Genomic DNA, 13,657 nt, shown 5'->3' on the forward strand with positions numbered 1-13,657 from the left:
TCCTTATCACCTGTGTCCATGGAGCTGCTGGACGTCAGTGCGACGTATTTTTGGTGTTTGTTGGTTTGCCATGTTTTATCCAACTAGTGTCTTCAGAATGTTCTGTTTCCTCCCCTTACAATCCCAGTCAAAGTGGCCCATTTTGCCACAATTGTGACACGTGGGTCTGGATTTTGTCTTTGTGAAGGCGCCTAGATTTTCCGGCTTTATGCGCCTGGGGAGTTTGCCTTGTCCTACTAAACTCCTGTTGCCTATTCTGCTAGGCATCATAGTCTTGGAGAACAACAAACCCCACTTTTAGGACTGCCTGGTGCACGGGAGACAGCTCGTCCTTGAAAGCCTGAATAAATGCCCGATCAGAGCAGTCTGTCTAGGGAATCCCTGAGCATTCTTGGTAGACCCTAAAGAGTCATTCCCCATATTCTGAGGTGACCTCCCTCTTCTGTAGTTTGGTGTTTGTTATTTTTGCCCAACTGGTGGGCGGTTTCCCCAGAACGGACTGGATTTCGGCCTTAATTCTGCTGAAGGGCTCCTGCTGATCCTCAATATCTGCTTTAGTAGGGGTGCCCTGGGTCCATCTGCCTCTCCTATAATCTTGACTTCATTACTATGCAGCATCGGCTATGACAGACCTGTCAGATACTAAACATCAGTTGCCCTGAGGGCATGCAGCCTGGATCATTTGGTGGATGTCCCTTAAATGTAGTTGGTGGCCCACCCAGATGGTACCTAATTCAGCCCAAAACTTTGCAAACAGCACAGAAACAGATCATTCAGTCTAACTCATCATGTCAACCAGATATCCTAACCTAATGATTAGATTACTCACTGTGTGGAACCAGGCCCTTCACTCTGCATATGTCCTCCGAAGAACAACCCACCCAGACCCATTCCCCTACATTTACCTCTTCACCTAACACTACAGGCAATTTAGCATGGCCAATTCACCTAACCTGCACATTTTCGGACCATGGAGGAAACTGGAGCACCCGGAGGAAACCCACGCAGACACGGGGAGAATGCGCAAACTCCACACAGACAGTTGCCTGAGGTGGGAATTGAACCCAGAATTGAATTTGGCTGGGTGCTCTTTGGAGGACATATGCAGACTGGCCTCTTTCTGGACTGTAGGGATTCTGTGATGTCCCTTGTGTATCTCCCTTTTACCTATCTTACCTCTGCCACCTTGAACTGTCCAAATGATTGGGCTAATTGCCACAATCAGCTCTGAGCAAGTTTTTCACTTAAACAGTGAAGGATTCCTTCATATTGCAAAGACCATATAGAAATTATACAGTTAATGGTCAGGCCTTGGGGAGTGTAGGTGGAATCCAAAACCAGAGGGTATAATTTAAGGTGGGAAGAGAAAGATACAAAAGGGACCTAAGGGACAACTTTTCCCACAGAGGGTGGTGCATTTATGGAATGAGCTGCCAGATTAAGTAGTAGAGGCTGGTACAGTTACATTTAAAAGGCATCTGGATGGCCTTATGAATAGGAAGGGTTCCGAGGGATATGGGCAAATGTTGGCAATTAGGTCTAGATCAGATTGGGATATCTTCTCAGTGCTGACAAGTTGAGCTAAAGGGTCTGTTTCCGTGCTGTATGACTATGACTTGCAATGCAGTGTCAATGCACATTCGCCAATATATCATTCAAGAAAATTTCAGACCTCTGCACTGCAGCATTATATCTCATAATCTGAACCTGCCACCACTGCATTAATAGGTGTTTATGAAATTTATGAACTCAGCAACTTGCACAGTTAGGTTCAATTTGAATGTCACCAATGTAGGTCCAAACAGATGCTGCTGCCGTAGGAACCCCTCTAGGTCCATCTCTCTCAAATATCTTTATGGGATATTCAGAGACATGTCTTTGATGTCTATTACCACTTACGTATTACCACTTACGTATTTCCAATATGCAGACAGGATGTTTGCTACAATTAAATCTGCAATTGCATGTAAAAAAAATTCCTTACATGTTTTAAGATTCTCTATCCTGCAGTCAAATTTACTTTACAATTGAGACAGTCAAATGAGCTCCCTTTCCTCCAAATTTTAGCAGAGAAATCATAAGTGGATATGATCAGTAACTTGCTTAATGTGAACAAATGGATATGCTGTTTGATGTATCCTGCCAGTCTTTACAATATACAGCTTACTTTGCTCTTATCGTATGAGCACTAAAATTTGTACACCATGTCATTCAGGAGAAAGTGAGAACTGCAGGTGCTGGAGACCAGAGTTGAAAAATGTGGTGCTGGAAAAACACAGGCCAGGCAGCTCAGCCCGCCTGGTACACCAGCCTCATTCCTGAAGAAAGGCTTATGCCCGAAACATCGATTTTCCTGCTCCTCGGATGGTGCCTGGCCTGCTGTGTTTTTCTAGCACTGCATTTTTCAACATACCATGTCATTCCGTTGTGTGATAGGCAAAATGACTTTTTTTCATTGAGCCAAATTAGTGGCAAGCTCAACTTGTGTTGTTACTGCATACCATCAGCTAGTGGTGGTGCAGAGAAACTAGGAGTATCTTTGCATTCCTGCATAATTGTTGAATAGTGAACAATCTTAAGTTTTATTTGGTTGTGAGACTATAATCTCTTTATCATTAATCTTTTGCTGAGGATATTAGGGACTGTGACAGCCATTAGGTGGCACTGAATAATTTATATTTGCCACATTTATGGTATCATCTATTTTAGACACCTTAGTAATTGAGACAATAACTTAATACCAACGCCTATTCAATATTAATTTGTATTTTAACATTGAATTGTTTTAAGGCATGTTTTATTATTTGCTAAATAGATGGGACTGAGCCATCACACATGCACGATGAGAACGATGAAAATTACTCACGAGGATATGAGTGGTGGCTAATGAAAGAAGCTAAAAAGAGGAATCCTGATATTAAATTAATAGGTATGTACTTAACCTAACACCTTGTCAAACATGCAATCCTTTTGGTTCTCAAATTACAGTCAATTGATGGTCATACCATTCTCCGCCAGCAATATCCAATGAATTGCAGTCGGATTAATGACTGACAAATCTGATTTTCTTTGTTCTGAAGAAAGAATTTTGGTGGAAGAACATAGGACGATTTATGCCTTTTAAATTAACATTGTCTGTTCAGGTGCATGTTAAAAATTGTAGAGACAGGATCCTGATTGATTGCTTTCTTTGAACGACTTCACCTGCAATAGTGCACCATTCCTTTATACTATACTGGAGTGACAGCACACTTTGTGAAAATAATCTGGGTCCATCAGGCTCAAAGATATTAGAGTGGAGACAAAATGTAAATCATGTAGTTGAAGAAAAAATCATTCCCAGAATGTTCTCAAATTTTTGACTCTTAAATTACAGAATATTAATATTCCAGTTCCTCTTTTTATATTTGTAACAAATCTCCAGGTAGAAGTTAACGGTTCGGTTGTAGAAATTCCTAGTTTGCCGAACAAAACTTTATCCCTATAAATGGTATTCAGAATGCATTGGAGCATCAGTCTCCATATCTATTCAAGGAAATTAGACAAGATTTTCAGAAATGTAAAGGGCATTTGATAAAAGATTGAAAGAAAACTGGTCAATAAAGTGAGAACTTGGAACTGAAAACCAATAGAAATTTGTTATTCAATAAATATAGAATGCATATTATATAATTCAATTTTATAGATTATATACTTGAGTAAACTTGAGTGGCTATGAGACTACCTTCAGTATCAAATACACATTCCTTTTAGTTCTCCAGCTCTTAATCTTGATACAAAAATAAATCCATCACTTTTCTGAGTTTGTTTTAGTAGTTCATGGGATGTGGGTGTCACTGTCTGAGTCAGCATTTATTTGTCCATTCCTAATTGCCTTGGTGCTGGTGAGTTGTAACCTTCTACTGCTGCATTGGGGTGTAGGGATATGCACAATGCTGTTAGTTCAATTCACATCTCTTATGCTATATACAGAACTGCTTGGGTGATTGTGTTTGTTTGTTTGTTTCTATGAAGCCTTGATTGAGAAGAGGAAATTAACAGTATTTTCCAATCATTCTTCAATCACAGATATAATTGGTGCGGAGGCATTGTATCACCAGAAAACAACCCAAGAATTTTTTTTTTCTTTCATGCTTTTGGATGAGTTGCTTGTTTTGGAAGTGTGGGTTTTGCAGCTTACCTCTGGATGCCCAAGTGAAGGGCAAGGCAGTTGATTAAACTGCAACCTTGGAAGTGTATCACACGTTACCACATTTAGAAGAAACTCTAAAACTTAAACTCAACAAAGTTGAATTTGAAAGACTTTTAATATTGCTTTATATCAACTGCATTTGTTTAGTGAGTGTTTATTTTCTTATTAGGGTTACCTTGGGCCTTTCCTGGTTGGATTGGCTGTGGAACCAACTGGCCTTATACCTGCCCAGACAAAACGGCCTATTATGTTGCTTCATGGATTCATGGTGCCAAATCCTATCATAATTTGGATATTGATTATGTTGGGGTTAGTACCTGTATTAATTAATGTTGTTGAAATCCGAATGTTATAGCATATAATAATCAAACTTTTTCATTGTGCCCTCTATCTTTGAAAAATGAATGAAGAGCAGATTGGCTTCTTTGACATTGTGATCAGACCGTGATATAAGCTGACTTCTGCTACGTCTCTCCTTTTCTTGAGTGTACTTAGCCAAACTTTCTTTTTATGCAACCCTGACATTGTTCTGAACTCTGATCTTTCTCTTGTCTCTTCTCATGTCCTCCCTGAATTCAATTTGCCTATGAGACTCCCTACCTGTTCCCATTAAGGTGTATCCTTCCAATCAGGTTTCTGTCCTTGTTACAGTACTAAAACCCCTCTTATGACAGCACTAAACAGATCTTATCCAAATTGTATCTTTTGTGACTGTTACAAAAGTAGTTCCCCTCATTGTTGTTTGCCTGTAACTTGCCATATTTGTTCATACTATTCACTGTTGGTACCTCTGCGCTGTTGTCAGATGGGTGAAATTATTATCAAGTGGTTTCATTCTTGTCCATCAGATTGTAATAAGAAAATTACTTGCACTCGATTTCCAACCTGCTCCCAAACTGCTATCTCTGGTAACTTCAGATAACCTGCCCTGAATCTGCGACTCGGCGATCTTGTCTGAAAGCACAATATTAGTTTTCCCAAATGTACTGACAACCTCTAGCTTTAACTCACTACCACTGCTCGTAATTCCCAATTATCAGCCCACATATCCAATATTCACTATTGGATGAACAGAAATTCTTTCCAAGATTGATTGTATTGTCTTTGGTCCCCACTCCAAACTCCATTATTTAAGTACCAGCTCCATTCCTCATCAGGGCAAAAGGATGAAATTCTTCAGCAAGCTTGGTGATGAACTTCAACCTCGGTCTGTAATAATGATGGCAAGAATATTTCCACCTCTAATACCATCCAACTTCACTCCTGTCTCAGTTCATCTGTTACTGAAAATCTCATTCACGCTTTTGTTACCTCTATATTTGAATTCCTGACTGGTTTTCTGCATTTCTCTGTAAACCTGAGCTTATCCACATTCCAATCACTTCTGTGCATTTGACCTACATTGGTTCGCGTTTGTCATCCTTTTCACATCTCTCCCCAGCCTCACCACCACCTCCACCACCGCCCCCCCCTACCATTTGTTACTTGTTATTGTGTCACAACCCTCCCAAACATTTGCACCATTCTGATTCTTATGCATTCCTGATTTTAATAGCTCCACCATTGTTGGCCATATCTGCAGTTTCCTAGGCTCCACGCTGTGAATCACTATCCCTATACTTCTCTAATTCACCTTGCTTTGTTGAGATTTCTTGGAAACAATTTCTTTGACCAAGACTTTATTCGACTGTCTAATAGTTCCTTGTATTACACAATGTTATACTTTGTTTTATAATATTCCTATGTCAAGCCTTTGTGTTTTATTTTTTAACACCATCATATAGATATAAATTGTTTTCATTCAATTCAAAGTTCACCTTTAAATCAGACAAGTAGGTACAAGAAATTGTAATGAATCACTGAAGCTCCTTTACCAATCTAACAATCTGTTTGGGGATTTCTTTCAGATCCTGCCGATTAGGGTTGGATGAGAGGTATTATTGGAGACAAAAAAGAATGGAAAATTGGGGGGGAGGGGAGAAAAACACATCAGTTTTTATTTGGCACATAAAGGGTAGTACTGCCAAATCTAGAGCTTCCTGTTCATCCAGATCTTTATAGGATAGGCTAAAGTTTATTTTTTTTAAAAAAACAAGCCTCTGACAGTTACAAAAACTTAAATTAGGAATAGACAATAAATGCTGGCTGTCCAAAACAACTCCCACATCCCATGAATAATTTTTTTTTTACAAAAAAGATACAGGTTGAAGTAAAATAGGAAAGAGGATATGAGAAAATAGTGGCAGTTAAAGTCAAGGAAAATCCAAAAATGTTTTATCGTTACTTTCAGAGCAAGAGGATAACTAAGGAAAGGTAGGCCTGATCAGAGATGTATATGGTACCTTGTGCAGGGATAACAAAGATGTGGACAGGGTTCTTCATAAGTACTTCCTCCTTCTGTGAAGACGATAAAGCAGGAATTTTGCAGATACTCAAGTTGAAGAGGAAGTGTGAAATAATGGATACCTAAAGCATTATGCATGAGGAAGTACTGGAGGAACTGACCACCTTGAATGAATAAATTACCGGGGCAAGATGAATCGTATTGTAGTCTGGTAAAGGAAGCCAGGGAGTACAAAGTGGATGCTTTGAGCATTAGAGGATTGGCGGTATGCAAACGTTGTGCTATCCTTTAGAAAAAATGCAAGGAGCAGATCACATAATTATCGGCAAATTATTAGAATCAGTTCTAAGAGACAGGATAAACTGTCTGTTAGAAAGACCTGAATTAATCAGGAACAATTAGAACGGTTTTGTTGAGAAAGGTCATCATTTACAAACTTGTTGAATTTTTTGAGAAGGGAGATGGAGAATTGATTGTGGTTTGGGAAGAAGCCCAGTGATTTTTGCCTCTATAGATTGTAGTAAGGCACTTGGAACTGTATAAAACGCTGATTAGGTTACAGCTGGAATTTTGTCTACAATTTTGGTCGCTGCTATGCAGGAAGAACATAATTACTCTGGAGAAGATATAGAAGAGATTTTCAGGAATGTTTCCAATTCTTGAAACATGCAGCTATGAGGAAATATTCCTTAAAACAGAGGGAGCTAAAGGGTGATTTCACTGAAATTTACGAAGTTCTGAGGGACATAGATAGTATAGACTAGAAAGACTTGTTTTCCATAGCAACAAGGTCAAGTATTACGAATAGAGATTTATGCTGATTGGAAGAAGAATTAGAAGTGACACAAGAGAAACCTTTTTACCCAGAGGGTGGTGGATGTTGGAATTCACCACCAGGTTTGTTGGTTGAGGCAGACACCCTTAATTAATTTAAAAGGTTCCTTGGATTTGCACCTGGAGTGCTGTAACCTGCAAGGCTATGGATCACGTGCAGGGAAGTGGGATTAGAAGCAGAAATAATGGGCTGATTAGCTTTTCTTCCTGTAAATTTTCTTTGGTTCCAAAGGACATGGATTTACCTGATTAAAGCACTAGATTTAGTGTGGGAGTGGAGGGTCGAAAAGCAGCATCTAATGCCATAGCTTTTGTGATTCTATATATGAAATTTCCTAGAAGTACACTCCATCCAAACTTATGAGGCAGAGAGTTTGCCTGTAGAAAATGTTCTTGATGCTGGAAGTACAATGCAATCTGGTATGAACATCATTCAGTAAAAATAATTATATTTTAACAATTCTCCTTAGAACAATGCTGCATGTGCACTTTATATTCCTATTGACCTGCACATGGAGCAAAGATTTTGCTTCTTAATTCTGGAATTTAAAAACATTAACAATTGTAGTTTGACATGCAGAATGTAGCTAAATGTGAGTAATCATTGCTTCTGGTTTTGGGTACAGTTCTTAACAATTAGTAGTTAAATTGTTGTTGTTTCATAGACTGAGCATCATATTGTTTTTAAGAACAACTTTATTTGAATTTTAAAATGTCTGTAGATAAAAATGGAATTTAATGCTTTTCTGTTCTAGATTTGGAACGAGAGAACATTTAACACAAAGTACATTGAGGTAAGTGTAGAATAATTTTGATGATGAGCTTTTAATTATCTTCACCTTTGTTTCTTTAAATAGTACATTATGTTTTAAAACATAATGTAAAATATAAAATGAACTTCACAAGGACACATTTCTCTGCACGCTGACCATCTGTGAAATTTACCTAATACAGGTTTTGTGAATATCCTGTTGTGCAAAGATTTTTTTAAAAACAAATTATAGCATTTAGACTGAATAAACAAAATAGAACAAGTAACTTAGTTTTCATTATATAAAATTGTAATTGGTTTTGAAATTGTGAGGTCCAGCATTGACATTTGGTATGATAAAATTGTAACTGGAACTAGCTACAGTAACATTTTTGTTTTGAGATAAAGGAGAACTGCTGCTATTGCTCAATTTTGTCCGTTGGAATAAGACATTGACATATTCTTGTAGAAAAGCCCAAATTCATGTCATGACCTTGAAGTAACATGTTAAATTATCTCTGAATGTACTTCTTTGTTTCATAAGTAAGGAATTTTCAATATATTGGCCATTCATGCTTGGAAAGGCATTGTGTTTTTATGAACTGATAAAATTTTAATTATGAAAAATTTTACTTTTGAATAATCAGAGGAATGTGCCTATGTACTAAAGTAGACTTTTCTTTTCAACCTTTGTGATAAGTGGCAAAAAGATACAAATTGCTATTTCTGCTGCAAAACTCGGGTGAGTTATTACATCTGTTTTTGAGAGGATGTGAATATGTTATGTAATAACTTATTAAATCTTCGTTCATCAAGTACTTAATGAAGTCTAAAGGCAACTTGTTATTAGTTTTGACCCTTGCTTTCAGAATGATTGAAATTTCAGTGAAAGCTTGTCTTTTGATTAACAGTACCATGCCAGAATAAGTTGGACCACTTCAGTTCCTTAAGTAATGGATGTTGTAGTTGTGAAAGGAAATGGTTTATAGTTCTGTGCTTGCTTTGAAATTACATTCCAACCAGTCATATGATTATTTAATATTGGTTTGGCTTTCTGACATAACAAAGAAACGTTAGTTTGATTTAGAATCAGCTAACATTTTATGTTTTGTAAACATATACCTCGGTACACATATACATATTACTAAAGTTACTTTTCTTGTCATCTTCTTGGCTATGCCACCATCTTCTGGACTTGGTACTGTTTACAAATGGTGATCTACATCATAAGTAACTTCTAAAACCATTGTGTGGATAACAAAATATACTTGATGACTCTATGATGCCATATTACTACACCACATTTATCAAAAGACATGACTAAAAAGCAATGCACTGCAAACAATTTTTCCTGTGTGAAAACCCTGCCAGTATAACACTTCTGTGATCCTCCTCTTGAAACTCTAATGAATCATGTCTTACGACATTGGACACATTCAATGTATTTGACAGCACATTTTGGAGTAAGTTACCTTCACGCAGCTTCCCAGCAAAGCTATGTTCTTAGGTATTTTATTTTCTCTTAACTGTTGCATGATGATGGTTCGATGTTGGACATTTTTAAATGAATGTGGTGTAGATATAGCCCAGTGCTATTCAGTAGCAAGTTACATGGTTTTGACCCAGCAATACTGAAGGAACAACAATATATTTTCAAGTTTATGCATTGGAGAGGAACATGGTGCCTGTACTGCCTTATCTTTCCAGTTGTTAGTGGGTCACCTATTTCAGTAGTACAGTTGGGGAAGCTTTGGTGAATTATTGCCATACATCTTTTGGCGAATGTGAGTTGCAGCAGTGTTGCACTGGAAATTGAGGGTGCGAGGTGGTGGGTGATCAATTTATGTGCTTATCAGTCAAGTTGTTTTGTCATGGATGGCATCACACCTCTTGAATGTTGGAAATGCAGTTATTCTGGCAAGAATAGTATTCCATCACAGTGGGTGAAAGAGAGACTTTGAGGAATTAAGAGGTGAGTGATGAGCCACAGTGTTCAGCTTCTGAGCTATTCATGTTGCTGCAGTATTTATTTGGCTGGTACCGTTAACTTTCTAGTTAGTGGTGACCGTCAAGATTTTGTGGTGGTGAGTTTTTCTTTTCTCGTGGAGATGACTATGTGCCTACATAAACAGCATAATCTAATGAATTGCTCTTAGTTGTATTAGTTTTTGCAATTTATGAGCGAACATTCCTCCTTCTAACTTTATGATAAGGAGGAATTTCTTTTGAGGGATGAGCTCTGTGGGCAGAATTCTTGTGCATAATTAAGACTGAGATAGATCCTTGATCAGTAAGGGAATCAGGGCTTATGAGAAATATGCAGGAAAGTGGATGTCAAATCAGCTTTTGGTGGAACAGCTTCAAGGAGCCAAATGGCCTACTCCAGTTCCTATTTCTTATGGAAGGAAAGTCTCGATAAAATAATGGAAATAGTTGGGCCTAGGACACAATTATGGAACTCCTGCAATAATATCAGAGGTTAAATAATCAACCTCCGACAATCACAACCATTTCCCTTTGTTAGGTGCAATTTCAGTCAGTGGAATGTTTTTTACAGATTCCCAGTAATCTCGATTATACTTTAGCTCACAAGTTTTGAGATGATTTGTAACCGGTTTAGGTTCTGGATGTAAGCTTGCTCACTGAGCTGGAAGGTTAATTTTCAGAACTTTTGTCACCTTACTCAGTAACATCATCAGTGAGCCTCCGGTGAAGCACATGGGTTAGTGACCTGTCTTCTATTTGTATGTTTTGGTTTCCTTGGGTTGGTGATGTCATTTCCTGCGGTGACATCATTTCATGTGGTGATGTCACTTGACATTAGCACAAGAAATGATGTCACTGTTGGAAATGACATCACCAACCCAAGGAAACAAACTCACAAATAGAAAACGAGTCACTAACCCCTGTGCTTCACCAGAGGCTCACTGGTGTTACCTAATAAGGTGACAAAAGTTCTGAAAATTAACCTTCCAGCTCAGCAAGCAAGCTTACATTCAATAGTTTAGCTCCATGATGCCAAACTTGATTAAATGCTGTCTTCATATTAAGTCACTCTACCCACTAAGCATTTACTGTACCTTATGAAATAACTAAATTCTAAAGGTATATGTTTGGCCTAAGGATGTTATGAAGTTAAGAGAAAAGTATTCCTGGTGGAATCCAGCTTAAAAACGTTATTGGTGAGTAAGTGTCACATTGTAGTACTTTTCATCAAAGATGATTGAGAATAAACTGGGATGTCAATTGGCCAGATCCCACACTTGATCAGTTTTCCATTTTGTTGGCTGGAGGCCTGTATTATAATTTTGCAATGATAGTGGTTCAAAGATTTCTGGAGCAAGTCTTCACAACAGCTGGATTGCCGTAGCTTTTATTGTAACACATTTGCCATTTTGAAGACTTTTTTTAAAATCTAGCAACTCTTCTAGGGCCTTGAAATCTTTTCTCGATCGTAAAGCCTGTCATAAAGGCCATCCTGTGCCAAGTTTTTTTGTCTTTTTTTCCTCGTAACTATTATAATAAAGACTGTAGAAGTTTTGAACAAGGCTTTCGTGTGTGTGGAGGCTCTTCCAAACCCTCTGCGTTACGGCAAAATGCAAGGAAAAGTCTGCTACTCTTGTCTAATGCTACTCTTGTCTCTGGCTTCTATTATCTCCACAGTAACACTCCTTTTCTTAGTTTTGCTCTGGTTAATTATTTTCAAGTTTCTTCATTCATTTGAAGTTGCTAAAATACCATACTGGACCTGTCCATGCAACCTCATCATAATGAATTGAGCATTCATTTCTGTTTTTGTTCAGTTCTGCCATCTTTCAGGTTTGAGACTCCTTGCCTCCCTCTCTTCTTCTTCTTCCTCTGATAATCTTCAGCCATTTGGGTCCCAGATGGCATTTCATTGGTATTTCCTCATATTTGGTTTTCCTTTTATATCTGTCCATGATATCTTGGCTATTTACTCAATTTTTTTTTAAGAAAAGCAAAGTTAGTGCAGTATTAAGTGGTCTTGATCCTATTTTCCTGTATATTTATAAAGATCAACAAGACAATATTTGGTTTGTCAGTTCATAAGGAAATATTCTTTTTGAATCCAGTGTTTCTCATTCAGCACTCCACGTGTTTTTTATGCCAGCTATTGAAAGTGAAGCGGACACTTTGTCAAAAATAGCTTTTTAATCTAATTAACTATTTTACATTTTGAGAACAAAACACAGAAAATCATGAGTAGACAACAGGGGGCGATCACTGATTTTTGTAGTTAACTGGCTTGATTGTGGTGCTGGTACTAACAGTTTCTAGATTAGAGTGTTGCTGGAAAAGCACAACAGTTCAGGCAGCATCCGAGGAGCAGGAAAATCGACATTTCGGGCAAAAGCCCTTCATCAGGAATAGAGCTGTATTCCTGATGAAGGGCTTTTGCCCGAATCATTGATTTTCCTGCTCCTCGGATGCTGCCTGACCTGCTGTGCTTTTCCAGCACCGCTCTAATCTGAACTCTGGTTTCCAGCATCTGCAATCCTCACTTTTGCCTTCTGGTACTAACAGTTTGTAAATTTTCAGTATAGATACTTGGTATGTTTCTATATATAGTCCAGTGATTTTTGTCTTTATTTGTTGCAAAGGTGCTGCGCCAGTTTCTGGATAAAATTGGTTTAAAGAATGTTGGTATTATTGCTGCTGATGGAACTTGGGGGATCGCAAATGATATGTTAGTTGATCCATACCTAAATGATGCAGTTGAAATTATAGGGTAAGTATTTAGGGCTAACTTGTCTAAGAAATTTCAACCCATGTTTTTTGTCTGTCTTATGTATCCTGGGGTCCAATTTCATTTCAAATGTACAGGATGCAAATGAAAGCCTATTTTGGATTGACAACATTCATTAGGATTGATCTGTTCTATTCCAGTGGTAAAAGAAATTCCTCTTTCTTATATTTAATGAATGAATGGGCTAGGAATTAAACAAAAACATTGACCGTGGATCAAAAATGGAATATTAAAAATTCAAGGAATGTCTTCAAGGATAACTTTGAAATGTCCTGTGTTTGCCTGTCTCCAGCGTGTATATGGAAAAAAATATAGTTTGCCTAGTTTGGCTCCCTTCCAAATCTGCAAAGGTTTCGGATATAGATATGAATCGTCTGCCTTTTTAAATCATCTTTTGATGTCTATCAAAAAGAATCTGACTACCAAATGGCTAGAATCCATAAAACAAACCTTTTTTGAAAATTTGGATATCTTTTATTCATTCCTGGGATGTGGGCATTGCTGGTTAGGCGAGCATTTATTGATCTTTTCTTAATTATCCAGACGGCATTTAAGAGTTGACAAGGTAAAGGTGAAAGATTTCCTTCCCTAAAGTATTGGTGAACGAGATGAGTCTTTGCAATGATCAGTAGTGCTTCCATGGTCACCCATTCCAGATGTTTTTATTGCATTGAAATTCCATTATCTACCATGGTAAGATTCAAATCCATGTCCCAGATCAATAACCCACTATTTCACCATCTGTCTTTTTGAAATCCTATCATTTGA

General features: G+C 37.8%; 1 protein-coding gene across 5 annotated transcripts in view; it reads left to right on the forward strand.

The window, feature by feature from the left end:
- The window catches only part of galcb (galactosylceramidase b), a 79,500-nt gene that overhangs the window by 22,970 nt on the left and 42,873 nt on the right, over positions 1-13,657 (forward strand). For 3 of the 5 annotated variants that reach the window (XM_072568269.1, XM_072568271.1, XM_072568272.1), the window contains 3 exons: positions 2,816-2,929; positions 4,362-4,501; positions 8,126-8,164. In XM_072568269.1, the coding sequence (XP_072424370.1) occupies positions 2,816-2,929; positions 4,362-4,501; positions 8,126-8,164 (293 nt within the window). Of the gene's footprint in view, positions 1-2,815; positions 2,930-4,361; positions 4,502-8,125; positions 8,165-12,743; positions 12,872-13,657 lie in introns of those variants that run through there. The other 2 variants (XM_072568270.1, XM_072568273.1) reach the window with 2 other exon arrangements.

The sequence above is a fragment of the Chiloscyllium punctatum genome, chromosome 4, assembly GCF_047496795.1.
Source record: "Chiloscyllium punctatum isolate Juve2018m chromosome 4, sChiPun1.3, whole genome shotgun sequence".
NCBI classification, from domain to species: domain Eukaryota; kingdom Metazoa; phylum Chordata; class Chondrichthyes; order Orectolobiformes; family Hemiscylliidae; genus Chiloscyllium; species Chiloscyllium punctatum.